Source organism: Embiotoca jacksoni, unplaced genomic scaffold (assembly GCF_022577435.1).
Source record: "Embiotoca jacksoni isolate LCO1_2020_lvr unplaced genomic scaffold, fEmbJac1.0.p SCAF_37, whole genome shotgun sequence".
Classification (NCBI taxonomy): Eukaryota; Metazoa; Chordata; class Actinopteri; family Embiotocidae; genus Embiotoca; species Embiotoca jacksoni.
In genome coordinates, this window is record NW_027185389.1 from 2,462,746 (window position 1) to 2,489,575 (window position 26,830).

Below are 26,830 nucleotides of genomic sequence, written 5' to 3' on the forward strand. Positions count from 1 at the left end.
TTCTTAATTTAAGTAGTCTGCAGCGGGAACACATAGTGAAGTTGTGTTGTACTGCCTCCTAACCACATGTACACTCATGTACACACATGTGGTTAGGAGGCCCCTCAGTAAAGGTCCTGCATTAACAAGTATGAGCAACAAAAATGAAGTTAAAAGTATAAAAAGTAAAGGTCCAGGTTGGGTCCTTTCTGACTACTGTTATATTATACATGTCATATATATATATACCAGGTTGATGCAACATCAGTGTGTGTGCAGCATGTTGCTGTTGTAGTTGCTGTAGGTGGAGCTGGTTTTATATCCACTTTTATATCCAATATTAAATCAGAAAGGGTCATCAGCTGATTTCTGGGAAGATGAAATAAAAAACAAGTCTGGATCCCTGACTCTGTGTTTTTTAGGACTTTTTTTGAACTGAGATTTTGAAATAAAACCGTGTAAGACGGAAAAAATCTCAACTCTCACAGCTGGGTTACATTTGAATTTTTTTGGCTGCCTGGAGCCCAATAAACCAACATTGGGTTCAAAAGTATCTTTATGGAGATTAGAGTGGTAAACTCATTCAGTATGTGGTTTGGAAGCTTTTTACAATCAGGGAGCTGGGACTGCTGCACAATGTGGTCAATGTGAGTAAGTTGGTTATGACACAATCACGTCACATAACACTGACCTTTCAAAACTGGAGCCAGTCCAGCAGTGGAAAATTATGGGATATAAAAAAATAAAAAACAAAAAAATAAAATGCCTTAGCTTATTTTCTAATGAATGAGGGATTATTTTCAGATGGACCTCCAGAAAACTGATAAGAAGGAGTGACGTTTGAGGCCACAAAGGTCGAAAAGTTTCATCTGATTCTAAAAGTTTGTTCTATTCTCCGTTGGGTCAAATCTTTATCTGGAAATGCTGTCAAATAAGTGTAGCGCAAAGTGCATTATTTCCTTCGAGATGTGTTGGAGTGGAAGTATTAAGAAGCTTAGAAATGGAAATATTCGAGTAAAGTCCCAAGGACCTCTCATTTGTTTTTTGTTTTTAAGCACTTTGTTTCTGTCCACGTCCCGACCTAATGACCCCATACTTCTAATAAATGATGTGCAGCCTAAAGGAAAATGACACATTTGGTTGTGACAGATATTTCTTCAGAACATTATGCAACACGATGGTTAAATTGCCTGAGTGCTCAAAAAAAACATCATCTTTAAAGCCGAATGGTGGCGAGACCGACAGATAAAGTTTTTTTTGTGTGTTTTGGGAAAAGTTTTGACCGCCGAGCAATCGGCCGGCAATCCCTGCAGAGACGCAGTTGAAACTCCTGAACCGTCTGCACACAGCAGAGACTTTGGCCGGACTGTTTGAGGCCTGCGGGAGCCTTTTAAGTGATACGCTTGGTTTGCTAGACTTTTTTTTAATATCCTGCAAGTAGAGGGAGTATTGGGGAGAGCGGAGAGAGAAAAGAACAGCATAGAAAGACCACGAACAGACGATTTTGTTTTTGGGAGGAGGGAGGTTAGTGGAGCCCGGAAGCGCAGATCAGACACGGAAGACGTAAAGTTAATGAAGATGCGGCGGTATCGAGGTGATGCTTCAATGTCACGTGTAAAACATTCTCTGTGAGATGTATTAACGAACTCGTTTTTTCTATAACCCACTTGCATTTTGTAGAAATACGTATTTAAAACCTGCGAGCTCTCCCGGGATTTGGAATTCCCATGAAATCCTCCCCAACCAATAAGAAAATATTCCTCTTTTAATAGCAGCTCAAGTGGTCACATCGAAACCTTCAATTCAATTCAATTCAACTTTATTTATATCGCGCCATATCACAACAGAGGTTATTTCATGGCACTTAACACATTAAAGTCCGGTCAGGCACACGGGAGACATTAAAGATCTGCAGGAATAATAGAGATGAGATGTTGATTACCAGTTCCTCCCCACTCGCGTGTTTAATTGGGACCCGACTTCCCTTTATTCTCTCTCACGGTACATAACGTGTGCAGAGTTTGGTTTCACATTCGTTTTCTGTAGCCAAGCCTGTCGCAGTTATTACGCAATCGCCTGAACTTGATGAAAAGAGTCATTTGTATCGTAAAATAAAAAACAGTGGGAGGAAATCATAGACTGTAATAAAAATGTTTGTAGCTTCCGGGTCTGAAAAATGAGGCCGATGCGGAAGTGCCACTAGAGGTCGGCTCCAAAAAGTCTCCGGCTCCATAGACTCCCATTCAACTTCTCTCATCCAATCCAAAGTGAATCAAATGTGTCCATCAGTTATCTCGGTGTTGTTAGCTAAAGTCACTCCTTCTTATTAGTTTTCTGGAGGTCCATCTGAAAATAATCCCTCATTCATTAGAAAAGAAGATTCAAGAAGACCTGTTTTTGGGGGCGTGTCTGTTTGATTGACAGGCCTGTGGTGCAGTCAGGTTACAGCTATCGGTGGGCGGGGCGTAGTATCGCCAGGCTTACAATCAGATCGAGTCAGATCCCCCAGCTCGTCCAAATATGGTCACTTCCTGCTCCAAACCGCTCCGAACCAGCAAAGATGGTGACGGACAAAAATCTAAATCCTCAGAAAAACTAAAAGAAATGTCATATTTCTGTTATCGTTTCCACCGTTTGAAGTCTCTTTCCCTTCTTCTTCTTCTTCTTCTTCTGCTGTACTTTAACGGCAGACGAGTGTCGAAATAGCGCCACCAACCGTCTTCACGTCTGACGTTTATCCGACCGCGTTGCGATGATGTATTGACATAAACATCGTGGATTTCGTTGCAAATGAGGAGATTTGTTAGATTTGCAGCCAAAAGGTGGCGCTTAGAATAAAATAAACAAAAAACAATTAAATTGTTAATCGCATTTATTTGTATGTCAATTTATCGGGCCGATCTGTAGCACCAAAGTTTCCCCGTGATCCGTTTGAACTCGTACGAATAGTATTTGAATGTTTGTTGATTTTGAATGAGGGAAAAAGAAGTTAACATACTTCTAATCATTTTAAAGTCCTTTGTATGTTTGTATGTCTTCGAACGTCTCTGCAGGAGATCTTTTCAAATGCGTCAGCGGTTGAAGTTGGACACAAAACACGGAGTCAACAGTTAAACCCATTTTTATTGGAGAGTCGGTCTCTGACTTTGGGAGATTATTTACATCGTTTGTATTCTTCGTTGAGTTCTGGGTGCATATTTTTTTTTTTTTTTTTTTTTTTTTTTTAGTCCTGCGTATACGGCGAAAAAAGTCCACTGACAAATAAGAAATGAAAAATACAAAAAGCTGTGGGCTGACTGCGACATCACACCCTGGAGAGTGAAAGGTGTGGGAGAAGGGGAGGGGGCGGAGCTTGTTCGGTGACAGTGCACACACAGTATTCTACCTGTACAATAATAGGGCTACTATTCACATTCATCTGTACAGTAATAATATTTACAGTGATCACATTAGGGAAAGAGCCAGTACCTGAGGAGTTAGTTCCATAATTAAGCTTTTACTCATTCGGCGTGGTTAAAAAGAAGCGCACCCCAAACCGACGGTAGCCCCCCGCGTAAAACACAGCATCCGCGTCGAGGACCAGGTGTGAAGTGATTTCATCCGAGGTGACGAAACCTGATTTTGCAGGTGATAACGGGGAGAGCCGAAGATTTTTTTCTTTACAGCCAACACGAAGGCTTGTTTCACTCCACCACATGACGACAGTCTTTATCATCTGAGTCACATGAACCAACACCCATCAGCATGAATGAGGAGCAGCAAAGAGTAAAGATCAGAAGATATCACACAGGAGTGTGTGTCACCACCCCGGGGTAATGCCCAATAGTGAGAGTCTATCAGGTGGTATTTCCTTGTGAAAGAAAATCTCCTCTTAAAAATACTTTCAGGTGAGCTGGCACGCTTGAACGGACACAGGGAGCTATAAACAAATAGATGTCATCCCCCAACACCATCCGAAAAAACAACAAACACACCCACTTTTTTTCTTTTACGGATCGCCCGCAAAAAATCAGACCCCGCCCCCCCCAAAAAAAAAAAAAAAAAAATTAAATAAATAAAAAAGGTAAAACGAGTGGAAACTCTGCGTCTCTTTGATCGCCGTCCGCTCGAAGTCTGTCCGTCCGCGTCGTGAACGAGCGGTCGTTCGTGAAGGAGCTTTGGATTCGGTGCTTTCCAGCAGCTTTTTGTGTCATCTGTGAGTCCAGGTGTCTGGTTGTTGTTGTTGTTGTTGTTTTTTGGGGGTGGGAAGTGGGGGTTGGATGGATTGCTCAGACGGATGGACGTAGAGGTGAGGGGAGGGGGGGGGGGGTGTGGCGGGGGCTAGGCCTTGTAGCAGTTCCCCTGCGTGGTGAGCGCCAGCTGGCCGTTGGGCGCCACCTCGTTGGCCTCGTCCTCCAGCAGGCCCGACACGTCGGCGTTGGGGATGCTGTCGTGGTAGCTGCTGAAGCTGATGTTGTCCTCCTTCAGCTCGATGGTCCAGAAGGGCGCGTTGAGCTTGCGGTTCTGGTACTCCCGGTACGTGTACACGCCTCCGACGAAGCCCAGCAGCAGCAGCACCACCAGGATGATGACGGCCAGGATGATGATGTTGAACTGCGTCCAGGAGACTTCGGTCAGCGCCGCCGTGGTGTTGTCGGTAGGGCTGCTGAGGCTGGTGAGCAGGGCCTGGGCGGGGGTGGTGGTGGCACCGGTGGTGGTGGTGGTGGCGGCGCCGGTGGTGGTGGTGGAGGCGGCGGCAGTGGTGGTGGTGGTGGGGGCGGTGCTCGTGTTGCCGGGACGGGATGTGGAGGCCAGGACGCCCCTCGCCGCGGTGCTGGTGGGAGACGTGGAGGAGGAGGGCGTGCTGGCGGCGGTCGGAGCTGCTGACATGGGAACGAGTCGCGACGCTGAGGACAGAAAAGTGTTGGAAAATGTATGAACAAATGCCAAAATTGTATTTCTTCAATTTGTGAAATTCTCAATCCTGACTGGCCAAAGGATGCAGGCCTGAATTCAGGAAGTAAATTTAACACAGAGCTGTCTTGTAACCTAGGTTGTCTTCACGAGGGACACTAGTGACACCTTGTGGTAAAAAGGCGTAACTACCTCTTAGTTTTCTCCATAATTAAAAAGCTGGTAAGTGAAGATGGCGGGTTGTTTTTATCATAATTATATAACAATATTTTCATTATTATGGTTACAGGCTGCATATTTGACTGTAATGTTTCCGTAACAAGTTAGTGTGCCAGAAATTAATACTAAGTGGGAGAATAAAAGACAATAAATTAAGGAAAGTAAATAAATAATTGTAACACACATTTGTCGTCCTTACAGGAATATTGTCTTTTTTTAATTTATTTTTTTATGAAAATATAAAAGACATAAACGTTTTTGAGAGCCAATCAAAAATCAAGTTTACACGTAAAAATATCTGAATTGAGAATAAATTATTTGGATTAATACAGAACAAAGTCTTGTTGGTTTTGGTCGCAGACTTCAGGTTTTCAGGCCTCACAAAAAGTTCTGATCGTGAATCAGACGTCTTCGGTTTGCGAGCGGATTTTGGACGTAGTGGGCGTGGCCTGCGCCGATGGATGAGACGGGAGTTTCTATTGGTGGGTTTGACACGGCATAATCGTCAAGAAGGAGTGAATCCGACCGTGTGTGTGTGTGTGTGTGTCGGGTCTTTGCGAGATAAATGTGAGCTTTTCTACGACACACACAATGTGTGTTTTGGCAGCTGCAGGATTCTCCTGTTTTTCACTGCTTGTTTTCCTGCTACGACGAGTCAGTGTTTTTTTTTTTGTTTTTGTCCAATGACTCGTTGGGAGAAACTCCCAACAAGCTGCTCACTCAATAATTGATGAATTTTAGTCTGCAAACAGGCAAATTCGTCTGGATGTTCACGACTCCGAGAAAAAGCCACAGTTCGTTCGGACGCATTTATTTCCTCACAAAAGAAACCTGCTGGTTGGCTCTTACTCGGACGGGTGCAGTTGTGCGCCCGGGCGTCCCCGGCGAAGCCCGGAGCGCAGAGCTGGCACCGCGGCCCGGCGGTGCCGTCGGTGCAGCGGAGGCAGCGGCCGGTGTCGGGGTGGCAGAGCTGGGCGGGGCCCCGGGGGTCGGCGTTCCCGCTGCAGTCGCACGGCACGCAGGCCCCCGACGCTTTGTAGAAGCCGGCGCCGCACTCGTCGCAGCGCGGGCCGCCGTACCGGGGAAGGCACTGGTCGCACACCGGGGCGCCGCCGGCATCTGAGCGGGAAGAGAGGAGGCAAAGATCTTATTATAAAACAAGAAAAAAAAAAAAAAAAGACTTTTGGATTTCGACTTCCCACAGCGGGGACATTTTGGTCGTCACAGCAGCATAGAAACACAAGAAAGGTGCACACGATACGACAAAATGTACAAATACGTACACATGAAATAAGTTAGATGAATATTATTACTTTAGAAAACAAATAAGAGCAATGACTAAATACACACACAAACTATATACACAAAAACAAATCAAATAAATAAATATAGCCTCCGAGAGCATCGGTGTTAAATAGAAACAGCTCGATTTCTGACACGTCGTAAATTACTCATTTAAAAATGTATAAAAATACTTTTTAAAACCCACTTTTAACATCAACCTTAATCTTTTTTTTTTTTTTTTTTTAACCACAGATTAAGTGGGGGAAATAATTGGCTTCAATATTTGTTTACATGTTTCAAGGAGAACCAGCCAAACGTGAGTTCATCTTCATTTAGAGCAGGGGTGTCAAACTCAATTGCACAGGCGGCCAAAACTCAAAGCAAACTTCAGCTCGCGGGCCGAACAGGATAAACATTTATTGAACGCACTGAAACTACATGTTTGAACATAAATATGAATAAAACAGACAGGAATATTATTTCAGAATAAATCAACTTAAACTTTAAATAAAATAAAGTATTTTGCTCTCCATAAAAATATATCCTGTCAAAATTATACAAGTTAGAAATATGAACATGCTGCAAAAAAAACCTGAAAAAAATAAATAAAAATAGTGCTTTGAAGTAAAATAAATCAAAACATTTTTCTTTGCTCTGATGCCATTTTGTCAGAGCAGGATGTTTGGCATCTTTTTTTAGGCAATAAGATGGTTTAGGTTTGGTGTGAGTTCCTGTGTTGTGGAGATCCTCAGGATGGACTGCAGGTGTTCGTCGGTGAAACGACTCCTTTGTGCTGTTTTGTTCGTCTTCATCACTGAGAACAGCTTCTCACACAGATATGTGCTACCAAACATGCACAAGGTTTGAGCAGCATGCAGACGGAGCTGGGGCTTTGTTTCAGGAATGGAGTGAATAAACTGTGCGGGCCCTGCGGTGTCGTACTTTGCCTTTAGTGTCTCATTACACTGCAGCTCAATCAGCTCCATCTGAATCTGGACAGGAGCAGTTTCCACGTCGACGGCAAACGGGTTGCGAAGCAGCTCGAACTTCTTTTTTCGTGCGGATTCAGCGCGTATTGCGCTCAGTTTGTCAGCAAAGTGCGTATTTGGGAACACCGTTGCGCCGACTTGGTTCAACATTACTTGGCAACAGGGGAAGTGAGGCAAGTTGGACTGGTGCATTTGTGTCTCCCATAAGAGCAGCTTCACTTTAAATGTCTTCACCGCATTCACCGTACGTGTCAGTGATGATGTGGTCACGTCCCTTTCGGTACTTTCATCAACAGCAAGAGAAAATGCAGTAAAGTCTTTGCTTCTCTCACTCAACTGTGTTTTTAAATCAGTGGCCATCTCACAAATCCGATCAGCAACCGTATTTCTACTCAGGCTTACATTTGCAAACATCTGCTTTTGTTCTGGACACAAGACATCGCACACCTTCATCATGCATCCCTTCACAAACTCTCCCTCGGTAAATGGACGGGCCGATTTGGCAGATCTCCTCTGCCACAATAAAACTTGCTTTCACAGCAGCTTCCCTTTGGGATTTTGCTCTGGTGAAAAACGTCTGCTGAACTCTCAGAGTCTTCTTTAACTCTTCTACTCTCTGTATCTTCTCCTCTGCATTCAGGTTTTGCAGCTCCTGATGTTTTGTCTCGTAGTGCCGTCGTAGATTAAATTCCTTCATTACAGCCACGTTAGCTCCACAAATGAGACACACAGGTTTACCGGCAGTGTCAGTAAACATGTACTCAGCCTCCCATCGGTTTTGAAAAGCTCTGTTTTCAGAATCAACTTTTCTCTCCTCCATTGTGAGGGGCATCGCAATAACTTTTCAACAGGGTTGCAGATAGTTGGAGCGCAACAGAAGCTGACTTGATTGACGTGGGAAAGTTCCCGGGTATCCGAGCGTCCGTAAAGGCAACTGAAGCACTGCATTATGGGATCTGTAGTTCGTGTATTATCAGCGCTTCGTATCGCCGGGCCATAATAATAGATCTATATAAAATGATCTCGCCGGCCGGATATAATTGCACGCTGGGCCGGATGTGGCCCGCTGGCCTTGAGCTTGACATATATGATTTAGAGGATCCCTAAATGGAAGATCTCGTGTTGCGCCACTAGGGGGCTCCAGACGACAGGATATGAAAGTGGGAGCGAGCTCCATGTTCTCCAACGTCTTCCCTGTTCGGTCCCGTGGAACTCAGACTGCTGTTTATATCTGAGGAGCGCTCACTGGACAGTCTGATGACAATAAATATGATCTGAATTCAAATTATTTCCCGATCACCAGAATGGATGTTTTGGGAGCGGCGCCGTTAAAACACCACGAGAGGAAACAACGCTTCGTTCGGGAAGTCGTGCGCGCGCCGCACACTTGGCTCTCCATCGGTTAAGTCGTAAAATTACACAGTTGCTAGGTAACAGACGTGGAGGATAACAATGAAGGAAACGCAAAGGCACATAAAAGATGGGAATATCGACATTGTTCCTCAGACGTAGGCGATTATCTAAATTACAAAGACAAACTCTACGTGACTAAAATTACAACATATTAGCTTAACATCCGTCGGAAAAAAAAAAAGAGCTTCTACGACCTCTGACCTTTCTGTAAAGATAGCAACGCCAACAAAAAAAAATTGTAATTAAGTCGGATTCTGCAAAGTCGGCAGAGGTCATTTACCCGAGGCCGACGCCCATCAGGATGCAACGACTGGAAACAATAACAATAAACCAGCACGTTCGTGATACGAATAAAAACACTGACTGTTTAAGTGATGCTAACAGTCCCCGAGCTTTCCTCCTCGGTTCCGCTGAGCCCTCAAAAAAAAAACGAGCCTCGATTTAGCACGACAAACACGTTTTTTAAAGCCAAAAAGTTCGTTCAATTGGCAACTTTCACGATCAACTTTATGTCTCTTTTGACCTCTCGAGAGACATTTTGAAGCTAGTTGTTAGTTTGGGCTAACGGGAAAAAAATTTTTTCCTTTGCGGAGTTTCACGTAATCCCGCTGCAGTCAACGTCAGCTCATACCGGAACACACGGGGGTTTCCCCCGACCCCGCACGATACCACGTCAACGAGGTTGCACACCGAGATACGAATAGAGACGCACATTCGGAATTGCTTCGCTCAGAAGTTTTATTTATCATATCGACACACAAGCCATCAAAAACTTAAAAAGGCCGTATCTGGGCAGCTGCTTCAGATTTCACATTTTGACCGGTACTTTTGGTTTTGCTTTGTCATCAATCTGAACTCTATCCTGTGTATTTTTATGTTTAAATATCTACCAGTAATAAGATCTTTAAAGGTCGGCTGGAGTTTGATTTCTTCCCGAATCGATCGCGGCTTGACATCATTGTTCCGCAGCATCAAGGGTACAGTACGTCATTTTTGCGAAGTGTCAACTTTTCTTTCCGGCAACCTCCCCCACACCCCCCACACCTCCTCCTCCTCCGCCCTCCACCTCCCCGGTAACACGACACCACAACATCTCCTGGCATGTCAAACGGGAACAGCGGTATCACAGCATCTACCTTCAACGGCACCGCGTCGCCGAGACCAAACGATGACTTATTTACGGCCGGCGAGCGTCCGATGTCTCCTTCAAATAACTCCGTAGAGTCCAAAACTGAGAAACACGCTGCTTATGTTGCTGAAAATGAACAGTGAGGCAACTGTTTTGTTTTTTACAGTGTAAAAGTAGACTGAAAAATGTTGATTTACTACGATATTGAAGTTTCGCATTCGGTGCGACGGGCTCTTTTTTGTTTTATTTTGGTGTATAAAAACTAGCAGGATGTTTTTTGGCTTCATTTTAATTCACCAATCCGGTGACCGGAAATGAACGCGCACACAAAGGATGAAGACTTTTTGATTAGTTGACTGACAGAAAATGAACTATTTTAAATAATGCATTTTTTTTTTTTTTTAAGCAAAACAAACATTAATTTATTAGTTCAAGCTGCGACAGCTGTGAGAAAACCAACTGATGATGAGGATTAGAGGGTTTTTTTCTCCTCAGGTGTTTCTGATCTGTGATGAGCGGTTGGCTCCACCCACTTTAGCCTATTTAGAGGGAGGCTGGAAGAGAAGCAGCTCAGTCATATATATATATATATATTTAAGTAAAATATATGTTACTGGTATGGCCATCCTCTTTTATATGTTAGTAATCACAAGGCTCATCAATCTGATAATTTAGAGGCAGAATCAGCTGAATGACGCCATGCAGAGCACACGGATAGATGACTTTTGATATCAAATAATTGGGAGGAAAAAAGGGTAAAATAAAAAAAAGTGCCACGGGAGGGTTTAACGCTGATAATATTTAGTTTTGTGTATAAAGTTGACAAGAAATCCTGTTTTTAAAGTCAACATTAAAATTCAGGTGGCTGCAGACGTGAAGCATGTAAATAACATCCGGTCATTTAAGGGTTAATCTGTACAAGTTGGTAGATGCACATTTTGATGGCTATAAAGATTTTTCATTTAACTGTAAGTGCAAGAAACAATTTAATATTTTGCATCCTTAATATGGATTTTTACAAATGATGTTTTTTAGGACCTAAATGGTAAGTTTCCAAAATAAAGACATGCATCCAGAGGAGACCAGATGTCTCCATGTCCTCCAGCTCCCTCTGGAGGATTTCAACGTGTCCCCAGGCCAGACCCCCTCTTTTATTATTATTATTATTATTATTATTATTTGAGCAGCAGCCATCTCGCACCCTGAAGACGGCAGCGTGGCGTTCAAGTCTCTCATAGAAAAATGCTTTTCCAATCATCAAGCAGACTTTTTGAGGATGTTCATGACGAGGTCGGGACGCCCCGTGTTCAGACGTCGGGTCCTCGGCGGAGCCCCGACAGCGTTGAATGATTTAGACGCAGAGAGCTGCCTCCCGATGGCCTACATGTCGGCGCCTCGCTCTGTCTCCCGCGGTCACATGACCCGCGTTCGTGTCCCAGCGCCGAGGCCGGCTGCTCCTGATAAGCTTGATTTAACCTCTGCTGGAGGTTCAAAGGCAGCCAGTCGGCCTGCTGGGGGGCGGAAGGGGGGAGAAGCGGGGGGGGGGGGGAGGCGGGGGGGTGTAGATAACAGAAGAGGAAACACGAGGAGGACCTGACCCCACTCGGTTACCCGGCGTCCCCTCCGATCGGCCGCGAGGTCGGCCAAGTGCGGCCTGCTCCGACACACACACACACACACACACACACACACACACACACACACACACACACACACATTTAAAACTATAGAACTGGAGGAGAAATGAATGGAAATATTTGATGAACCTCAGGATGCACACAGAGAGAGGAAGAGAGAGAGATCGGCCACCGGAGTGAAGACACAATCATACATGGATGATTTAATATGTGTGACCCACATTCAGAGCTGGTGCAATGCTCCATTTCACCTCTGTGTGTGTGTGTGTGTGTGTGTGTGTGTGTGTGTGTGTGTGTGTGTGTGTGTGTGTCGGTACGGGAGAGGGAGAGTCATTTACTGCAACAGGCCTCTTCAGCACATTCAGGAGGCGTCTACACACACACACACACACACACACACACACACACACACACACACACACACACACACACACACACACACGCAATGTTGGAGAGCCGTGATGCTGCATTGTGGCATCGTCTCACTTGTCACTGTTGCCGCGGCAACCTCTACCTGGAGGGCTGCTTTCTGTTTTTTCCTGCTCCGGCATCGAGAGTATGTGAAACCAACTCCTCCTACACACACACACACACACACACACACACACACACACACACACAGACGCACACACACACACACACACACACACACACACACACACACACACACACACGCACACACACGCACACACACACACACAGACACACACACACAGACACACACACACAATCTCTGACGACGTACTTCTGATCATTTCCTGTCTTCCCGTTGCGATGCTGTCTCAACAGATAACGTGATCTCCCCCCCCCCGGTCTGTTGATGCATGACTGGCGTTGAAACGGCCCAGCTGTGCTCATGCTGTCCCAGCTCAGCTCGACCTGGTTCATGTCCCAACACCCCTCCGCTCCCCTCCCCCGTTGTGCAACCTTGGTGTCCCCCCCCCCCCCCATCCGGCAGGCACCGAACGTAAAGTGACAGCCTAAGTGCATCTATAGATGTGCTGTTGCCATGCGGTGCCACGGCCCAATGGAGGGGCGCCGGGACGTGGCGGAGCCGTCTTGCGATTGGTCTGGGCAGGGGGAGGGGACGGGGACGGGGAGGGCAAGGTGAGACAACGTGGATAAAACAGTAGAGTTGACGGACAGCTGGCAGGAAGGGTTCAAGGCGTGTGGATGAGGTGAGATCACGTAACCACGGCTACCCACCACGCTGTCTGTAAGCTCCGGGAGTTAACCTCGTTTTATCCGTCGCCACAAATTAACCTGGCGAACAGATAATTAAACGATGAGTCAGTTAACGGATCCACAGATGAGGACGTTGTTAAAGGATTTAAACTTTTTTTTCTTTTTTTTAAGCCTGTTAGCTGTGAGTCTTTGTTTTAAAGTAGTTTGGACACACTTTGAGGACAATTTTTTATTTTATTTTTTTATCTCTGGGCAGTTATAACAGATTTTTTTCAAAAGTAGACGAGAAATAACACATCACCCACCAAAATATCTGCAGCTTTAATGATTTTTTTTTTACCCAGAAATCAACGTGTTTTTGTGTTTCCTCTGTTTAACACTCAGTAAAACACACTGATTCAGTTAGTAAAAAAGAAACACTTCTGTGCAGCTTCCTCAAACGCCTTAATTTGAAAAATTATTTAACATCGGTGGCCCCGCCCCCTTTTCTTCTACGCAGCCAAGATAGCGATAGTAGAGCAGGTTTATCTACTAATCATGAGGTTGAGACTGCCGAGGTGATAAAAGGACGAATGAGGGCAAAGCATTTCATCATCAAATGGTCTTTTTCTGTATTTAATCAAATCTTACTGTTAATAAATAACAGAATCAGAAAAAAGCTCTGAGCACTTTAGATTCATTGAGATCTCGATCCCTAATTGTTTCTTAGATAATAAAGAAATAAATAAAACACGAAGAGTGACTGAATTCGGATCAAACTATCTGTGATTTTTCCTCTCCGGTGTAACCCATTTACCGAAAGACTAATCAGAAAATGTTCACCACGTTTCTTTTAATTAGTGAGATGAAGCAAAAACTGGGTTATTCAGTAAAGCGTGTTTCTATAGAACTGGGTTAAGGAGGTGGAGGTGGAGGTGGAGGTGCGGCGGCAGCAGCGGCCCGGAGGTGAAAGATGAAGAGGTCAAAGGGAAGGTCGGCGTGTTTTGAGAGATTATTTAATCACGGCAAATAGTTAACAAACAGCTGAAGCGAGGAATAAAAGCGGTATTATTTAAAGCAGAAACAGATGGTGGTTGAACGTGAATTTGTTGACGACCTTTTCGTGGTAAAATGATACAGCAGGAAAGAAACAAAAACCTACGCAGTCGCATTCAGCCAGTTTTATGTCGAGTAAACTCACCTCTCTGTAAACGAAGAGAAATCGGACCCATCCGTGTGATTTAGTATTTTTTTTTGTTTTTTTTGTGTTGTCAGAGAAATTTGAAGAGCTGAATTTCCTCTGCAGTGTCACTAAAAGCGGTGTTTAATACACAAAGTATTCACGTTGGTGGATGAAGAGTTTTCGCCCAGTTCGCTAATGGAACTGAAGTTGTTATGAAGAGGATTCAATCAGGAATACGGAGGCTCGTTTTTTAACGCCAGGACGACAAGACCTCGCTCGCCTCACTTTATGTTGAAAACATAATAAATCAGGCAGCACAGAGATTAGAAATCAGCTACAATGATTGTCTGGAGCAGATAAAAACGTTGTGCCTCTTGTATGAGCTGAGATTCCCATCAGAAATCAGAAAATGACATTAAAACAAGGTGTAGCAGTCAAATACGGGTTAAATATCAGCACTGTAATGTTGTGTAGTTTCTTCAGTTTCTTAGTCTTGCAGTTAGTTGTGTGACTTGAAGATTCTCTGTATTTACCATTTTATGCTCGAAGGATGCAACATGGTGGTTCTCCTATTTTTTTTGTCGTGGTTTGCCTCGTTACAAAAATCAGGGGCCCGTCCGGGATAAAACACCTCAGTAGCTTCATAATGGACGAAGCTTCTTTTAATGCGAGGCTTTAAAATGCTGAATTCGAGACAAAAAAAAGACGAGAAGAGAACTAGTGAACTAAAGATAATGAGTTAATTTGACTTGCGAAGACGTCGAATAAGTAGAAAATGCTGTTTTGTAGGTGAAAAAGACTCAAGATCAGACTCACTAAAAGTACATGATTAGGTGAAACACACTGAGTGTTACTTACCGCTCATGCTCAGTATATCATTCTGTGCTATTTTGGCTTATCAGGTTTTTTTTTTTTTTTATTCTCTTAATTTTGTTTTATATCTTAATTTGTCTTTAAATGTTTCAAGTCTATCTGACTGTTTTGATTGTGTCTGATGTTGTGCAGAAGTTTTGGTTGGCTATTTTGTTGTATTTAAATGTGCCATATGGATAAAAGCAAATATAAAGAGAGGTTTTAAAGTCAAATGCTGTGACAGACACAAAAGGTGCTGCTTTGTTTCATATTTATTTCGCTTTTTCTGGATGTCTGAACTATGTGACAACGGCGTGTCGCCCTCTTCCCTTTTCATCTCGTCTCCTCAACTTCTTTTGACAGTTGACTGTGCGATGTCTCGTCGAGTTATCTCCAGTTTAATAAGCTGAGACCATTTTCTGACGACACCGCCGCCGTCAGAACCTGCAGGATTAACGGTTAGCGTGCGAGGCCGAGCGGCGGGACTGACCCGTGCGGCAGGTGCCGGTGGAGGTGGAGTTGGGGCAAGGGCACGGGGAGCAGGCTTCAGCGCCGCGGTAGAAACCGGGCTTACACTCCTCGCAGTTGGATCCCTGCGTGTTGCCTTCACAGTTCAGACACACTCCTGGAGGACAGAACAAAAAGGTCACATGATCAGCTGTGCAGGGTTACGTCAGAGAGGCAGATTAGCTGGTTACGTAAGTCTCAGCTCAGGTCAGCGCACACAAAGTCAGAGCTGCTCCAACTTAAAAAACAACAACAACAACAACAACAAGATTACACGGAAACAGCCACATATTTATCTGAATCCAGTTGGTCATCGGGCTTCTGTGTTATTGTGGTATCATGAATTAGAGGCTTATTTTTTTGTCATAGGGGCTTCGTGATGATTCAATTTAACATGTTTTAAGATCTTTTAATCGCCATATCAAAAAAGAATCGAAAATATAAGGTGAAAAAACGATATTTCAACTTGATAAGAACGGCAGTATAAAGTAAAATATAACACATCAGGCAGCACCTGTCGCCAAGATAGAAAACCCTGAGTGTCGACTGACAGGTGCTTTCATACCAAACATGATGTATCTCAAAATATGCAATGACATCAAACACTGTCAGATAATGTAAAGCTTTGAGATGCCTTTAATATCAGGCTTTATATTTCCTGTTTCTTGTCCAGATGTTACCTGGTGTGTGTGTGTGTGTGTGTGTGTGTGTGTGTGTGTGTGTGTGTGTGTGTGTGTGTGTGTTGTGTTGTCATGCCTCCGTGATCCCTGGCAGACGTCACGAGGACGTGACTCGACGCGTCTGCGGGCCTCTGGGCTTTATTTACGTAACGGTGGTTTCGACAGTCGCCGAGGTTAAAAAAAACAAAACAAAAAAAACGCTGCACCTCACAGGTTTAAATTACAGAGGGCGAGGAAAGGTCGCCTCGTGACGCCGAGGACGGCTTTTACGCAGTAAATCATGTTTCTTTTTGGACAGTGAAAGTGAAACTAAAAGTTTGTACTCATTGTGTATTCTTCACTCATCTCTGACATTAAATACAGTTTCAGTTTGAAAAAAAAACAAAAAACGCTGAGTCAGCGTGGAGGCCGTCCTCCTCGGTCCTGCTGGGAAAATAAAAAACGGCGTGTCCTCGTCATGTTTATCGGAGACACAGTGTTTGGGACACTGTATCATTTTCTTGCATTTGCACAGGACATTCTTGTGTACCCCCCCCCCCCCCTCCCCCAGCTAATCCACGGCACTGCGCTGCACCCCATCTGCCCCCCCCCCTGCATTATAATGCAAAGACATATGGCTGCTTCTAAACTCCCCCCCCCCCCCCCCCCCCAACAATCAGACACACTGTCACTAGCTGGTCGTCTCTCTGCAGGGAGGTGAGCAGCAAATCCTCCCGTCACATGTGACCGAGGACTCACAGGAGGATATAAACCTTTAAACACCTTTAAAAAATAAAATGAAAAAAATCACGCTTGGATCCGACTGGAAAACTGGATTTGTGGCATTTAAAATTATTATTATTATTATTTTTAATATTTTCTGTTTCGTTTGCAGCAGCTCTCTTCCTGTAAATGTTTACTTTAGAGGAAGTGGAGGTGTGTGTGTGTGTGTGTGTGTGTGTCTGTGTCTGTGTGTGTGTGTGTGCGTGTGTGTGCGTGTGTGTGTGTGTGTGTGTGTGTGTGTGTGTGTGTGTGTGTGTGTGCCAGGCCTGTTAGCACCGAGGTGTGACCCGGGCCACCAAAACCAAAGATTTAAAATTAAACTTAATGAGCGTTTTTTTTTTTTTTTTTATTGGTGCAGACCGGAGCGTGAAGCTTTAGCTTGCCCCCCCACCAAAAAAAGAATAAAGGGAGTGCACCGGCTGAACGAAGCAGATACAGCTGCTGCTTTTGTTCCCGGCTCCGGTGGATCGTTGTTGTCGAGGTCTCAGAGGATGAAACGTAAAAGCCGGTTTGAGGATCCGTTTGTGAGTCTGGTTTTACGACGGTGCACATTTATTCACAAACAAAGTCACAAAGGAATTTTAGCATAGAAACAAAATATTACTAAAAGTGTTACAAGTAGAACTGTTCGTTACCCTTTCAGAGAGTTATTTGATTTTATCGTTTATATAACTGGATTGTTGTTGATGACGCATTCCGGATGGAGCTCATTTTTTAACTACTTTTTATAATAAGCTTATTTTAAGCTTATTAAAATGACTACATTTTTGGGGGACGAATCGACCTTCTTTGACGTCACGGCGCTGCGCACCGTTCACGCGCACCAGGAGCAGTTTCTGAACTTATCGAGTGCAAATCGACCAGTTACTTCTCCACTGCTGATTTTTGGAGTTAGCTTCTCTTGATTTCTGCCACTCAACGTGCACCAACGAGGAAACCCTGAATGCTGAGAACAACACGGCCTCGGTTTTGGGTGTGTTTATCTGAAGCCGCCGTGCGGTGAGGGTTTTTCGTTGGGACTCACCGGACTGCGGGTGGCAGTAGTTGGTGCGGTTGTTGCACTGGCAGGGCCGACAGCCGGTGCTGCTGAAGTGGAAGAACCCCGGGTGGCATTCGTCACACTTGGGCCCGTAAACTCCCGTCTTGCACACGCATATCCCTGAGCTGCAGAGGCAAAGCAGAGGACGCAGAGAAATCAACACAACGGCGCAGAAAATACAGTCGGAGAACAACGTTGTGTGTGTGTGTGTGTCTGTGTGTGTGTGTGTGTGTGTGTGTGTGTGTGTGTGTGTGCTTCTTGGACTGCAGTCGTGGCAGCTGACGTCCAGCCTGTGCAGACTGGGCAGACTGCAGGCTCTCCCGTCCATCCCATCTGCTTCGTGTGAGTCTGCAGCAGGTGGGAATCACCTGGAGTCAGATAGCGTTCATACCGGTTCCTCAGATTCAGATTCAGATTCGGGTTTTTTTATCCGCCCACCTCGATACAACACACGAAGGCTCAGCGGCGAAGAGAGCGAAGCGTTGGGAACGACAGGAATTGTCAGATTTTGTGTGCAGCTCATTCAGGTCTTCGCAGAGTTCCCAGCATGCATTGTTTTTGAGAGGCAAAACTACGAAATAAAGTATCTTCGACCGGCGACCAACCGACCAGCGATGCCAATTGTTGCCTGTTTTGAAGCCAGACGTGACCGTATTTGGACGAGCTGGGGGAGGAGCCTACAGGCCTGTCAATCAAACAGACACGCCCCCCCCCTCAAAAATACCACTTTTAGAGGCCTAATATCTAATGAATGAGGGATTATTTTCAGATGAACCGCCAGAAAACTAATAAGAAGGGACGACTTTAGCTAACAACACCGAGATAACTTTGGATAAAATTGGACTTTGTATTTCGTGAGAGAAGTTGAATGGGAGTCTATAGAGATTTTTTTTTTTTTTTTAGCCGACCTCTAGTGGCACTCGGTGGTATTGCAGTTTTAGGCACTTCTGCATCGGGCCTCATTTCTTTAGACCCGGAGGCTACGAACACTTTTAAAAGAGAAAACTTAAACACAAAGATAGATAGATATACATTTTCTGGCTGATACGATCTTATTGCAGATTTCTGAGCACCAATGTAGATGTGAGCTGAAAATGCAGTGCAAAAAAAAAAAAAAGGTCATTTCAATTCCAGAGATTCGACCGACAAATTGATCTAATTAATTATGTTCCGCTGCCCTTTTATTTGTACGTGTTTGTTTAAAGTCTGATCATCAGCTGCAACTCCAAAAACACTGAAATCAGTATCGGCCTAAAATATCCAGTGCAGGTCGAGCTATAAACAGAACTGAAGACGAGGAAGGGGAGCATTGATGACGGACGCCTCTGATTGGCTTCATGTGCTCTACATAATGGAGCCTGATCGCTCTCAGCTGAGCGAATCTCAGCGGGCGTCAATGCCTTCGGGGAAACGCTCCAGCAACGTTAAATCCAATTACATTAGAGCTCTTCGGCAGTAACGCACTCACTCACGAGTTATTTCATTTGTTAAAGTGTCCTTCCTCCTCGTCGGATCTTCGCCGTTTCACCGTTACCCCCGTCGGTTTTTAAAAATAGTCGGCGATCTGCTCGTATAACACGAAAGAGGAGAAGAGAGAGAGATTTTATTTGTTTCCCTCTCCGATCCCTCCGCCCACACTCTCGAGGTAATTCTTTTTCCTCGGGAAGAGGCGCGAGTCAAACCCGATCAGCCCTAAAAAAAAAAACAGAAAAAAACCCTCAAGACAATAGAGCTCAGAGACGTAATCTGGGGGACAATGACTTCAAAACAATGGAAGTAAATGGAGAGTAACGGGGAGCACTTTCAGTGGGTCTGTCACGCAAACAGGGCTTTGTTAAAACAACTGCACTTAATGCAAATGAGGAGACCCCAGGCGACGCTCGGCGGGGGGCACACACACACACACACACACACACACACACACACACACACACACACACACACACACGTCCAACCAAAATATCCACATGCTGCATCATCATGACCCCGATACAAAGCAGTCAGAGAGATAACGTCCAACCGGCACATTATTCCTCATGAAGTAAATATATTTTTTATATGTACCTTTTGTTTTTTTGTTTTTTTGTGAGCAATAAATATGAAGCGTTAAAGATCAGCAAGACAGCATTCGAAATTAAATCAAAATGTAAAACACCGACTGACCGACTAAACGTTTCGTCATCAACTTTCATTCCAGTGTTCGAATCCTCTATTTTCACTCACATTTCCAGATTAAATTTTTCATTTAAGAAAATTGAAATGAGTATTATCTGCTGTTCATGTAAATCCTCGCGTGTTTTGACCGACGACGTCGCCCGTTTGGTTTGTGAACGTTTACGAAGCCTCCAGCTCAGATTCTGTCCGTCGCCAACTTTGTTAGTTTGGAGCGGTTTGGAAACAGGAAGTGACCATATTTGGACGAAATACGAAAAAAATAAACATGATAAAAAATATTCCATTTGTAGAAACGGCAACTAAAATTCAAACATGCCACGAAAAAATATCTTGGCCCGAAGAATCCCGCTGACTTCCCAAGTCTGTTTTAAAATTCCAAGTATTCCTTTCTGTGTCTTAAATGTTTCAAGTCCATCCCGTTGTTTTGATTCTGTTTGATGTTGTGCAGCGTTTTGGATCAACTTTTGTCGTATTTAAATGTGCGACACAAATAAAACTGCCATTTTTACAATTGCCACTTTCTGCTAATCACGTTTTTCCCTGCGATTTTCAAAATAGAAGTTCTCAAAATCATCAAAGCTTCCTGCCAAGACGGTCGATGTCGAAGCAAAAAGGGGGAATTTTTTTCCCCTGACTTTTCATTAGCAGCGAGAGTAAACAGCCCAAAGCGCCGATCGAACTAAATGGCATTAATTTCCATATTTTATCCGGCCTCATCAACAGGAGGAGCGTCGGTGCGATGACAAAGTCGACCTCGGGGAGTGGCTCGTGCCCTCGCCGTCCTTCGCTCGTGGCGACTGACATAAAATCTCGGCGTGACGGGCGGCTTGCGTTCTGATTTACTATTCTGCACGATTAAAAATCATAAAGCTGCCGTGTCAGCCCTTTTTAAAAGGGCGCTCCATCGGACCGTGAATTAAACTCGCCGAGTCCTGGACTGGAGAACGTGTAGCGTGTCGGGAACAAAGTGAGCCAGAGCACGTCTGTGATGTTTTTTATTGCCACTGATTTACTTCCTTTATGCGACGGGAACGTCCCGGGGCCATGCCAGGTGGGCGGAGCCTCTACACCAGCACAAGCACGCTTGTGCAAAACCTGGCGAGGAAACAAAAGCACCAGACGACAGACACTTGGAAAACCGGCTGCATCGTCTCTGCCGGCAGCAAAGAGTTTAATATAATAATATTTACAGCAGATTCTCCCACAGACATTTAGCAGCACTTACTGCCGGGCATGTTTTAATATACCGATATCGAGATTATGGGAGAAACTGCGGATGAAATAGAGGAAACAAAAAATACGTCAAATAACGTGTTAAATAAAGAAAATACGTGATCAATCAAAAGCACCACGGTGACAGAAATTATGATATTAATCAGATGAATTCAAGAGATTAATCGGTAAAGTAAACAGTTCCAGACATAGTTCATGATTCCTTTCTGTCGCTGCTCTTCATCAGCTGATGAAGATTCAGTTTCCTGGATGCCGTCGTTCTAACGTGCATCGATCCGTTTTTTTTTTTTGTTTTTTTTTAATATTTCATTTAATTTGTTTTATTCTTGTCCTGAACGCGACCTTTAACCTCTCGCTAATCGTACCAGCGTGTTTCATTAATTTAGAGGAAAGAGACGCAACGTTGAGCCGCCTTAATTCCAACGTTAGTCCGATAAAACCAGAGTAGTGAAAACATTTGAGGGATTTTTCTATAAAGTCAGCTGAGGTAGAGATGGTGGGCGGGGCTTAGCTCAGGTGTTTCGTGCTTCCTCTCTCTCTCTCTCTCTCTCTCTCTATATATATATATATATATATAGACTGGCAGAAGCGGTTTCCTTGCCGTGTGAGTCACTCTTGATTGTTTTCATTAACCTTTGTTCACATTGTGAGCAGCTCCTCCCGTGTGAATGTAAATGATTTGGGTGGAGAAGGAAACTAAAACAAATGAGGGGAGCAGCATGCTGGCAGTTGGCCTAACCTGTGGCACTGCAGCATAATCTGTCAGCAGCTTTGTAGTCATGTCACACCACGAGAATTCAGACTCTCACTTACTAAAGGTCCTGCATTGTAATGTTTTATTTGCAGCCTTCATTTCCTTAAGATGTTCTTTTGTTTTTTTTAGCACCAAAAAAAACCACAAAAAAAACCCACCTCGGTGTAGTTTTAAATCTGCTCTCTGCAGCTCTACCGAGAAAAAGGCTGTTTTTGTATCTGTGGCTTCTGATTGGCTGATTATTTTTCTGAATGACGCCCCTCCGGGCCAATCACAGCTTTGCGACAACCTGCGGTTATACGGTAATACAAAACTCAAAACCTGTGGTATTTGAACATACGATCAGTTGTGACATCACAAACCGACAGAAGTCCAAACAAACGCACTTCTTTCGAACACACGGTGTGACATTTTTCTCCGTCGACGGAGCATTTCAAAGAAAAGTATTTATAGCAGCGCGACCTGATTTACAAAAAAAAGAAAAAATAATCTGCACCAATGTGGGACCTTTAAAATGTTTTCACTGCTGTGGAGGTGGAAGGTGAACACGAGGACTCTGAGGCCCTTTTAATCCTTGGTGTAATCCCGGTGATAATTTGTGCCCTCTTGGCCAGAGAGGAGGAAGAGGAGGAGGAGGAGGAAGATGGTTTCTGTTATTGTTTTGGTGTGATGTCGCTGCTCTGTGCCGCCCGGCGTCAGATCTACATGTTAAGTAGGTCAGTGTTACGCGGCCGACGAGGCTTAACCCCGTTCTGCGGCTGCCGCCGGCCATCAGCAGTTCACCGATCCGGCACGGAGCAGGTTTAGTCGCGTTGCTGCCAGAAAAAAAAAAAAAAAAAATCCTGGAAAGGGTGTGTCGGGACTCGCGATCGCTCCTTGACGCGATGCAAATATTTACGGAGAACCGAACGACAGAAGGCCCGAACACATTACCATCTGGGATATCTCAGCTTGTTTAGTAGCGCTCACGTGAAGGGTCCGTGTGTGCGGTCGGATGTGAACTTAAAAAGTATTAGAGCCGCACAAACATGTTTCGATTTCACACCGACGCGTCGAAAGGTTCGGGCCGGCAGATGCGACGTGTTTTTATCCTGCTGCAGATTAAAAGATGGAACATTGTTGTATGACATGATGGAAAGAAAAAAATTAAAAGGATCTCCAGACAGTTTCATCCGCTTAGTTTAGTTTAGCACAAAGAGTGGAATAAAAAGCCTTGCAGCGATGTTAAAACCCAATCTGATGAACGTGTTGGAGCTCGTTAGTCTGGGAGCTCCTTGTAAATTCATCCAGGAGGCGGTTGGGTGTTGGCAGTAGCTCAAACCTGGCAACCCGCTGGTTTCAGAAAGAGGAGGGAAGTCAGAGTCGCTTCGTGACGTCACCGGATTGAAAAGAATAAGATATTAATCTTATTCTTTTCAATCCGGTGACAAAACAGAAAAGACACAAGTTCAAGTCTGAGCTTCTACGTGAACAATCAGCTCACTGATTCCACTTGATGAGGCGGCGACACTCTTGGACGACAAGCGGATGCTGCTGCTGTCACATCAGTGAGTGGACGGTGAAACCTTGAATGCCGGCTCATTTTTTTTTCTCCATTGTCAGTTTTATATTTATTGTGTAAATATGCTGCGCGTAATGCTCAAGAAGAGGTTTTTCCTGACCTCTGTCGTCTCATTGCTTCAGGCTCTCTAAATTCTGTAAAAAAAAACAACATCTTGAGACAATTTCTATCGTTATGAATAAACATGTAATTAAATTTGCTTTTAAACAGTAGAAGAGCTCCTGAAAGCTGCTTCGCAAGGCCTTAAATTTGATGTTTAAAGAGATTTTAGTCAAAAAATAACAAATGCAAAAAGATTATTTTGGGTATTTTTCAGTGTAAAACTGTCACCGAGCATCACTTGATATAAAATCATCTACACACTGTTTCCTGGTAGAAGAATAACAAGAATGAAACTGTACTCAGTCCCTACAGGAGACTGCAGGGTGTTTTTGTGATTGTTGTGATGAAACTTTTTGGATTTTGAGGCAGATTTTCTCAAAAACTGTTTTCTGCGGCAAAATTTTGGAAATTCAAAAAAATTGCAAGTTGAGGAAAATAAATGCACTTTTTTAAGCACTGCCTGATAAAAAAAAAAGAAAAAAAAAAAAGAATTTGTAATCACTTCCCTTGATAATAATCATGCTGCACATGAAACATGTTAGCTAGAATCTTTTTTTAAAGAGAACCATGGGGCTCAAATTGAAAAAAAAAAAAAAAACATAAAGGTGACATAATTTGACCAAACAGACAATCAGAGCAGAGCCGGGCTGACTGTAAAGTTATGTTTTGTTAATAAAGCCAGTTTTGTTTGGAAAACATACTTTATGCAGTTATACTTCTGTTGACAAAATATTTTTGTGGGGGAATTTTGCAAAAAAATTTGCGTTCATTTTTGCAATTGCATGATCACGATTTTTCCTGGAGGAACTCCATCCTGGGAAAAACACAACACCTTTTCTACTGAAATTACTGTTCTGCAAATGGAATAATTGAACATCGCCGCTGCGATCGTCGCAGAGTAAAGACACGCTGACGACGCGACGACATGGAAAACATCTGCAGCCGCCATCAATATTTCATTAGACGTGTTGTAAACGCCTCGCGGACCGACGCCTGCAGGACCTGACCCACATCCGCTGTTGTGACAGATACAAGTGGTTTTAATAACAGCTCTTTTATCAAGTATTGGCACGGCTTCACTCTGCAAATTGGTGTGTGTGTGTGTGTTCATTTTGCATCACATGACTTTGCACCCAGAGCTCCACGTTAAGAGCGAGCGAGGAGGAGGCACCCAAAATCTCATTAGGACGGTTAAGAACACGGAACAAGGATGTTCACCCGGATTTAAAGAGCGGATAACCTCCGAAGGAATTTCATTAGTCTGGGTTTCAGCGATGGTCCAGTTTGACAAATGACAATTGGACATTTATCTGTGAGCGATTTCACGAATACATATTCAAGACAGGCTGGACAGGCTGAGAGATCTACTGAATTCAGATTTATCGACCGGTTTTGTTTATGGTCTGCGGAGGAGGATGAATCCCTCCGAACTTTCCTCTCCATAAAAATGTGGTCCAGACGTTCATTCAACTCTGCTGATCCTCATCAAGCAAACCAACATCAGGTCCGAATACTTTGGTTTGTGACGGAAATACCGGCAAAATATTTCCTGCTGCTACTTGCTAACAAGCAAAATTAAGTTGGTAAACATTAGGAACGGGTTCAGGAATTTCAAATAGTCAATAATTAATAAATAATTAAAACTTTTTTTTTGTTACCGCCTACTCAATGTATTCCCGCTGCCAGAAGGTGGCGGTAAAGCACCTTAAAGCTGTTTTAGCAAACCGCTGCACTGGATTGCAGCGCTACGTATCTTTACGCTGCCGCCGACGGGCACTACGGCTTCATTCATTGCAAAAAAGTTACAATTTAAGAGCATTAGTGAGCCGGCTACGTGGGAAAATAATCGCAAACCGCTTTGCGTTTCGTAAATGCCGGACAGCCTTAATTCACGCCGACTGTGACGTTCAAGTATTTTGTTTGCGAACTGATATTTCGATTTTAGCCGTCGCCATCGGGCCAGAAGAGACCATATTTGGACGAGAGGGTGGATCTGAGAACGCTATGCCCCGCCCACCTACGCCAGAAACCTGGCCTGCCAATCAAACCAGACACGCCCTCCCCGCCCCCCAAACATACTTCTCTTTGAGTCCTAGTATCTAATGAATGCTTGAGCTATTTCCAAAAGGACCCACCAGAAAAACGTTGTGTGTTGGAAGCCAGCCCCTAGTGGCCCTCAGCGGTACTGCACCTTTAAGGCACTTCTGCATCACTTTTTCAGACCCGAAACATTTGAACATAAAGTCTACGATCCAGGACTCGACTTCGAGATGGAAATCCCTCTTTTTCTCGCGAACAAATGAGTGCCACAGCGTGAACATTTCCCGGGAGAAGACCGTGTGAGGATCACTGTTATTATCTCCGTATTTAAACGATACCGTGCGTCCGAGTTAATCAACAACTTGAGGCCCTCAGGTACTTGTTTGTGCAGATGGGATGTCTGTTTTGCTCACCTGAAGCATCCTCCAGTGAGAGAGCACGGTTTAACTGAGTACAAGTCGAGCTGTCTGGGGTTAAAATTCAGCCCCGAATCAACAAATTGCCGTTTTAGATCAAAGCTGCATCCGGCTGTCGTCTTTATAAACTCCTTTTTAGTTTGATCAAATTGTGTGACCCGGAGTTTCGGAGAAGACAGACTGACCCTCTTCACGAGGTATTTCTCCCTGACTGCAAAAAACAAAACAAAACAAAAAAACGCTCTCCTCAGAAAGAGGCTCTAAATTGATGTTTTCTCGGCGGACCGAAAATGGGTCGTCTATTACGGTTCGGTCCTACAAAGGGGGGCTGGAAATATCTCCAGCGTGATGTCACGTCGATCTATATTTGGTCGAGTTATTCAGATGAATACAGTAGGATAAATTTTTTTTTTTTAAAAACACGACAACAAAAGCGATGGAGAAGTACGGTTTTAAAAGTGCCGAGTCAGCGCCGCGTCAGAACCGACACACAAATCTTCTTAACCGCAACCCCCCCCCCCCAAAAAAAAAAAAAAAAAAACCTCAGGAGAGAGTCGTGTCTTTTATTACAAAGCGGTTACATAACGCAGCTTCAGATGAAACTGTTGGGGGCTGCAGACGCTCCTTAAAGGAGGCTGTTGCACACGTGTGACAACAAAAAAGAAAAGAAAAGAAAAGAAAAAGTCTGCCGTTTTTTAACTCTGCAGGTGTCTGGAAGCGATCGGGGAAAGAGAATCGTAAACGGGTTTGCAATAAACAACCTTTTCCTCGCAACGAGGAGGAAAACAAATCTCCCTTTTTAAGAGGAAGAAAAAACGT

The 26,830-nt window shown here is 44.2% G+C and overlaps 1 protein-coding gene across 1 annotated transcript in view; it reads right to left on the reverse strand.

Moving 5' to 3' along the window:
* Positions 1–3,084: 3,084 nt before the first annotated feature.
* LOC138208279 (multiple epidermal growth factor-like domains protein 9) overlaps positions 3,085–26,830 on the reverse strand; it is a 30,554-nt gene continuing 6,808 nt past the window's right edge. The window contains exons 3-6 of the mRNA XM_069166045.1: positions 17,716–17,855; positions 15,233–15,367; positions 5,941–6,210; positions 3,085–4,865 (exon numbers count right to left, since the gene is read on the reverse strand). Coding sequence (XP_069022146.1) covers positions 4,300–4,865; positions 5,941–6,210; positions 15,233–15,367; positions 17,716–17,855 — 1,111 coding nt within the window. The 3' untranslated portion in view covers positions 3,085–4,299. The remainder of the gene's footprint in view (positions 4,866–5,940; positions 6,211–15,232; positions 15,368–17,715; positions 17,856–26,830) is intronic.